The 7,951-nt window shown below is 45.1% G+C and overlaps 1 protein-coding gene across 1 annotated transcript; it reads right to left on the bottom strand.

Moving 5' to 3' along the window:
• Positions 1-407: 407 nt before the first annotated feature.
• CLAFUR5_11665 (uncharacterized protein) lies at positions 408-1,455 on the bottom strand (the record flags this gene model as incomplete). Its single annotated transcript, XM_047910813.1, has 2 exons — positions 408-1,305; positions 1,358-1,455. 2 exons carry the CDS (start codon positions 1,453-1,455, stop codon positions 408-410), a joined length of 996 nt encoding a protein of 331 aa, XP_047765040.1.
• Between the last annotated feature and the right edge of the window lie 6,496 nt (positions 1,456-7,951).

The following is a 7,951-nucleotide window of genomic DNA, read 5'->3' as shown; positions in this document are numbered from 1 at the left end:
AGTCGCTAGGAAGGGGGGAGTAGATAGTAAAGGCGAGGAACCGGACGATTAGGGCACTTCTTAATAACGTTAAGGACCTACGGCGCATTACGAACTAGATACTAGAGAAGGCCTAGCTAGAACGGTACCGCCTAGTAGGAGTAGTATAGGAAGAGAGGACACGGCGTAGCGCGACGAGACCGGCTAGGAGCGGGGGCTAACGGGGTAGTGACATAGACTACGTACGTTCAGAGGGAAAGCTAATCTAGATAAGGAGTAGTCGGGGGCGGGAAGGGTTTTCACCTATTCGGGTTTCCCTTTGTACATAACAATAGACATATACCTATATAGGCCGAATATGGTCCTAGAACAGGGGAATGACAAATCTATCTATCTATTAACGTATGTTTGAACGTTAAGCTCACTCATTATGACCACCCGCCATACAGACCTGCGTCCGTGTGGGCCGCATCCTTATCCGCGACAGCATCCCTCTTCGCTGGCCACCCGCCATATAGACCTGCGTCCGTGTGGGCCGCATCCTTATCCGCGACAGCATCCCTCTTCGCTGGCCACCCGCCATATAGACCTGCGTCCGTGTGGGCCGCATCCTTATCCGCGACAGCATCCCTCTTCGCTGGCCACCCGCCATAGAGACCTGCGTCCGTGTGGGCCGCATCCTTATCCGCGACAGCATCCCTCTTCGCTGGCCACCCGCCATATAGACCTGCGTCCGTGTGGGCCGCATCCTTATCCGCGACAGCATCCCTCTTCGCTGGCCACCCGCCATATAGACCTGCGTCCGTGTGGGCCGCATCCTTATCCGCGACAGCATCCCTCTTCGCTGGCCACCCGCCATATAGACCTGCGTCCGTGTGGGCCGCATCCTTATCCGCGACAGCATCCCTCTTCGCTGGCCACCCGCCATATAGACCTGCGTCCGTGTGGGCCGCATCCTTATCCGCGACAGCATCCCTCTTCGCTGGCCACCCGCCATATAGACCTGCGTCCGTGTGGGCCGCATCCTTATCCGCGACAGCATCCCTCTTCGCTGGCCACCCGCCATATAGACCTGCGTCCGTGTGGGCCGCATCCTTATCCGCGACAGCATCCCTCTTCGCTGGCCACCCGCCATATAGACCTGCGTCCGTGTGGGCCGCATCCTTATCCGCGACAGCATCCCTCTTCGCTGGCCACCCGCCATATAGACCTGCGTCCGTGTGGGCCGCATCCTTATCCGCGACAGCATCCCTCTTCGCTTGCCACCCGCTATATAGATCTGCGTCCGCGTGCGCTTCGGCGACGGGGTCTCTTTTTGCCCATCGGCTGTAACGTTTGGCGTCAGTGATTGAATCGCTGCAGACAAAACTCAACCTACCTGTGATACGGCATCCGAGCGCCAGACTCGAGTCCGACTGGTCCTGCAACTGCAAGAGCGGTAGTGGCGATCATAATGAATAGGGCGCTTGACTTCATTGTGATGGATCACAAGCGAAGCTGGATTTTATGTGGAACGGTTTTGTGCTGGAGCGAAGGGGTTAATTTCTCTGCTGCGACGGAGAATCGTCTGTTCTTAAATATGTAACTTGCCACGATAGTCAGCTAGGTGGACGAACAAGAGTCAACGGCCTGCCGCATGTTGTTAAGAGCTACGGACCCACGTGGACCGCGCACTAGGATACCGATCCTAGCACACGTTGCATCGCATGCGCAGGATGAGTCTATACACAGGCAAGGTATGCTAGTACACGCTGCGTCCCATGCGCACGATAAAGCTTGGACTCAGGCAAGCTATGCTCGATCATAAATTTCTACACCTGGGCGATGGGGCTATCGGCGTGTTCATGTTATCTAACTTCCTCGGTAGATGTTGAGACCAAGCTCAACTTAGATGTGGAATGACGACGGCCAGTCGACCCTCTACGACGTGAGCAGACTGCTATACCCTAGCGAAATATATATAAGCTTTCTATCAATCAAAGCTAGGAGGGCGAGAACATTCTATAGAGTCTATAGGCAGACCCTAGTCTTAACTAAAGGTAGACCCTATATATGACTTATATATATCGTTATATTTGTTATTAACGCAATGTTATCGCTTATCTCTAACGTTACTACTACTGTCGCGTCGTCGTGTATTTCTTTAATCCTATGATCCTTCTACCCTACTATCTTGTTACTAACGTATCTACCTTAGTCTTTCGGTATTAACAATAACTATATTCTTTATTACAATAACCTCTTTAAACTTACCTTAATATAGCGCTAGCCTAAGTAATAGCCTAGAACCTAGAATAATAATACCGTCTTAGACGAAGAGATAGATAATAATTAGGACCTCGTTTTGAGTAAAGATACTAATAGCAATTAAGACGCCGAATACTATAACGACTTCTACGCTATAAAAGATATATTAAGAGACATAATATAAACGTAGATACGACGCTATAGATATAAGTTAAGGTTATTATTATATATTCAAAGAAGGTTAAGAAAGATAGTTTAAGATAAACGACTTTTTGTTATAGACGAGGAGGCAAGACTTATAACTACTAAAAGCTCGTAAATAGGTAGCGGTAATATAGAATAGTATTGTATAAGAGAGGCTATCTAATCCTACTATATAAATTCTACTACCCTAATAGTACCTATATAGTTAAGTATATTAGGAACGAAATAAGTAAGCTATACTCCTATCTTCTTAACGATATTAATACGATTAAGATAACCTAGCAACGTTTTAAACAGAATAACACTATTATTACTCTTATTAAAGAGTATATAGCCTACGGTATTAGCGTTATAGAGTCGCTTTTATTAATTAAAACGAAGTTCCCTACGGCTTATTAAAAACAAAAAGACATTTCTAATATTTTATAAAGGCTACGGCTTAAGATTCTCGTAACGTATATAGTAGTTAATACTACGCTCGAACTTCTCGACCGTAATAGCTATTACTATCGCTATAGCGTTAGTAACAATAATAGACCTAATTAGCTTATTTTTATTTACTTTAAAGCGCTTAAGATCTAGCGTTATGATCCGGATATTCTTATCTACAACTCTATATATAAGATAAATAAGTATAATAAGCCGTTATTTAATATCTACGGCGTTTCTAGATCGAATAAGACGCTTTAATTTAGCCTTACGTTACTATTAAAGAAGGAAATACTAATATTTATCTAGGCGTTTAGAAGCCTCTAAGAGATCCTTTATCAAGAACGAATCCCCGACTCTAAGCTCCTTATAACCGATCACGATCGTAGCTATCTCGCTATAATAGAGGCTATCTTTCCCGATATAATAATACGGCTATATCTATAGTATCTCTAAAAGGATATCCTTATATACTATCGAGACGAGTTTAAGTAGGAGTAGAACAAAGATAGGGTTTTTGTTAACGCTAAAAAGACTTAAGAGTTCTAAGCGTTTTTTACTAGCCTCTACTAAGGCCTAATAGAGTCCGGTTTTAATGAAAAGCTAGAAGAGATTAAAGTATACTAGCTAAAGAGGTAAAGCTATCTTTAGCGTATATAAATTCCCTATAGATATAACTTTACTACCGTCGCTTTAAGCAAGAAGCTATAATATAGTATCTAGACTACGTCCTATATCGAGTCTAACTATTCCGGTATTAAGAACTAGATCTATACCTCTCGACTTAATCTTCTCGGTCTTATAGAAAAGCTACTCTCTTAGTCTTAGCTTTAGGCTAAATAATTTAATATTTACGTTTATAATAAAGAGAAGGAAGGCCTCCTTTAACTACTCTATATAATATATTACTCCCTTATAATAGAGATCTTTTGTTTTCCTATCTCGAGCTTAGTAGACTAGTTTTTCTTATTAATAAAGGACCGTTAGGAATAAGTAGAAAACCTAGATTAATAAGATAAGCCTTACTCTAGTATCTTTACGTTAATAACGAGTATATCTTACTAGTATACTATCTACGACTGTCTTTATATAAATAAGCGTCTTGTTAAACAGGTACGGATTGATAGTAGCGGAGTGGAGTAAGAGATCAATCTTCAACTGACTAATAGCACGAGCATGTAGCAACATATCAGGAACCAATGTTTTGATTGTGTTATTAGTCAGTTGAAGATTGATCTCTTACTCCACTCCGCTGCCATCAATCCGTACCTGTTCAACAGGTTATGAGCCCGGGTTAGCTTTTAGGTCTTATAGATTGAAGTCGTGATAGTTATTCCTCTACAATACCAAAAGGAAGGGCAGACTGGAGGCCGCCTCCGCATTATATAGGAAACTACAGCTCGCTGTAGGTGTATGTTAGTCGTGAAAGAGCCTAGTGAGGCACTGTCAGACTTTGACCAACTTAGAGGGTTGGAAGAGAAGCCTGTGCCAATACCTTAGAAAGGTGGGCGAGCCTACTAGGAAGAGTTGCTCTCAGGACATCGCGTTGTCCTCACTAACTAACTGTTCCGTCTAAGAGAGCCGTAGTGTCTCAGAACACCCTCCCCTAAGAGAGCTACAGACAGTGTCTTAGAAACACGATCCTTACGACCGACTTTCCTCGCTTTCTAGTGGACAGCCATTCTCTCCACTATCAACCTCGCGTTCGGTTCACCTCCTATCGATCCGATCGCGTACGAACGAATACCTTTCTTCTGTAGGCAGCCATCCTGTCCTATATATAAAAGCATAGAGGAAACTGGACATAGCACCCTTAGTAGGAGGAGAGCAGCACCTATCCTAATCAAGGACAACTAGAGGACATGGTTCTCATTGATACAAGACCATCTTGAAGCTCAAGATGTGCTTTGGGTTGTAGATAGAAGCCATCTATTATCAAGCACACCCAGCTCCTCAACACCATCTAAGTCATCAGATCCCTTACCTGGACTCGAAGAGTCAAGATACAGTCCAGTTAGGAGGAAAGCAAATGTAAAGGCAAGATATAAGATCTTCATCTGCCTTTCACGAGATGACTAAGATGAGGTGTTAGAGATGAGACAAGCTGGAGAGATCTAGCTCAAGATGAGGGCAAAGTACAGCAAGGTTCATGCTGCATATACAATGACAGTTGTTCAAGAATTGATCAACTTCAGAATGATAGATGGCATAAGCATCAGACAGGCCTGGGTCCACCTTGGCAATCTTGTAAGAAGGATTGCTGAAGTTGACCCAGCAGAGGCTCACTACAGAGAGCCTACAAGGAAGCTGAAGCATCTGCTTCAAGCCCTGCCTGAGGTGTATCTTGAGACCAAGAACACTATCCTGGCCTAGCCAGGACTGTCATATGAAGATTGTCTACAACTGCTTGAGTCACATGAATCCAGGCTGGAAGTTGCATCTAAGGAAACAGCAATGTTTGCAGGAAGAGGTTTCTAGGGCAAGATCACCTGCCATCTCTGTGATGGTGATCATGTGATCAAGGATTGCCCACACCTCTCTGGAGCCAAGCATGCTGTCACGAAGGACAAACTCAACAGAGGAAACACCTCTGTTGCAAAGAGACAATCATCACCACCAAGAAGGAGGTCCCCATCCCCAAGCCTGAGGGACATCCTAGTGGTGATGAAGGACCTTACAAGGAAGAGCCTATGCAACCCAGGAAGACTCATCAGACCCTGAGACACCATCAGGGGATGATGAAGTTGATGAGGTTGCCCATTCAACTGTGGAAGCCAAAAGCAAGTACCCCTCCTCAGAGTGGTTGCTTGACTCTTGTGCTTCATCCTATATGACTGACCAGGATTCACTTTTCAGGACCCTGAAACCTCTTCAGAAGAGGAAGTGGATCAAGGTTGGGGGTGGCTACCTACATGCCACACATGAGGGGAGTGCAGTGATGGGTGGTCCTTCTGGGAAGCAGATTGTCTTGAAGAATGTTTTGTTTGTTCCTGGCCTTAGAGTTAGCCTTGTTTCTTAGAATCAGTTCAGCCAACAGTTTGCTGTCCAACCACCCAGTTTCACCCCCAAATCCCTTTCTAGAAACCCTGTTGTCTAGACAAAGCTGGGAGGGGGTGTTCCATTCATTTAAAGTGTTTCAGAGCAGCTTGAAGCTATGCCTCAAGCATATGCCTCTCTATAGGAGCATGACTTGAGTCTGTCCAAGTTAGGTACACACTTTGAGTGTGAATTGGAACAGGCTATGACTGCCACTGAGTCCCAGGACCAGTGGGAGCTATAGCATAGAAGATGTGCACACCTTAGCAAGGGACTGCTAAGAAACCTGCATAGAGTCACTGACAAGAAAGATCCCATTCCTGTTCCTTCTGAACACCAGAACTGCAAGGTCTGCTCCCTTGCAAACATGAGGAAGTTCAAAGGACCTGCCACAGAGAGGAAAGGAGAGAGCCTGGCCCTCATCTCTATTGACATCTGTGGGCCTTTTCAAGGTGCAGTCTCAAGACTTGGCTTCAAGTACTGGCTTGAGATTGCAGACAACTTCTTAAGGAAGAAGTGGGTAATCCCTTTGAAGGCTAGGAGTGATGCTCCTACAGCTCTAAAGGAATGGAAGGTTCAGGTAGAGAACAGCTCAAGGTGTTTTCTATCTGCAATCCGTAGTGATGGTGCAAGGGAAATTCTTTCCTTGCTAAAACAGTGGGAGAAGGAGTTTGGCATTCAGATGGACACAACTGATGCCTACAACTCACTTCAGAATGGACCTGTGGAAAGGTCAATCCAAGCCTCTGAGAATACAGTGAGAGCTATGCTTGAGGACTCAAATATGCCAGTTGAATTCTGGCTAGAGGCCCTTATTGCTCAAACTGTGGTCAGAAACAGACTTCCAAATGGACCAATGATAGATAGTACTACTTTTTCACCAGAAGAAGCCTTCACTGGCCAGGTACCATCAGTTGACCATTTGAGAGTCTAGGGATGTAAAGCAGTGGTCTATGTAGACCCGAGATCCCAACCTCAAGGCTTGCGAAGTGACAAGCTTATAAATAGGGGTAAAGAAGTTGTCTTTGTTGGCTATATAGAGAACACCACAAAGCAATGGCTCTTCTAGGAGCCTGACATGAAAGCCATCAAAACACACGGGCAAGTTGACTGGTTTGAGAATGAGAAGGGGGGTGATATGGATCTTGGCATCACCTTCACAAACCAGTCAAGCAGAGCCCTAAAGAGAAACCCCGTTAGAAGACCTCCTGCTCAGGTCTCCAGTTCATCAATGCAGCCACAGCAGCTCCAGGCAAAGCCTCTGTTTGTGCAACTTCCCCAACCTCCAAAAGACGTTAGAGAGTACCAGAAGATTAGAGTAGAGGGGACTCCAAGAAAAGGAAAGGACGAGGAACTTGTTCAGGAGGATCAACCTCAACAGCCACCTCAGCTTGCAGGCAACTAGAGGTCAAGGGGGGATGAAGATGATGGCTCTGCTGAGCATGAAGCCAAGCATTATAGGGCATTGATTGCTCAGATGTTTCATCTTGATCTAACTATGAGCTAGGTTGAGGAAATCCTGAATGATGTAGAGGGATATGCATTTGCTGCTGTTAGGCAGGCCATAGCCTACCAGCAGGAAGTGCCAATCCCAAATTCCTATAAGGAGGCAGTGGGAGACCCCAATTAGGGACATATGTGGAAAGAGGCAATCCAGAAGGAACTTATTGCCTTAGGAAGCAACAACGCCTTGGATCCAGTTGTACCACCAAGGGGTGCAAACCTGGTTACATCTAAGTGGGTTTTTGATGTGAAAAGAATGATCAGTAGAGCTATTCAAAAGTTCAAGGCAAGACTAGTTGCAAGAGGGTTTTCACAGAAATATAGTGTTGACTTTGAAGAGACCTTTGCACCTACTGTTAGGCATGATACGCTTAGGGTCTTCATGGCTGTAGTATGTGAGAGAGATCTTGAGATGCACCAGGTGGATGTGAACAATGCTTTCACCGAAAGCAGCCTTCTTGAAGACATCTACATGATCCCACCCCTAGGTGTTGAAATTCCACTAAATATGGTCTTCAAGGTCCTTAGAAGCCTGTATAGACTGAAGCAAGCA

Source organism: Fulvia fulva, chromosome 8, assembly GCF_020509005.1.
Source record: "Fulvia fulva chromosome 8, complete sequence".
In the NCBI taxonomy this organism is placed as follows: domain Eukaryota; kingdom Fungi; phylum Ascomycota; class Dothideomycetes; order Mycosphaerellales; family Mycosphaerellaceae; genus Fulvia; species Fulvia fulva.
Note: the sequence above shows the minus strand (reverse complement) of the source record. Positions and strands in the feature narration are given on the sequence as shown.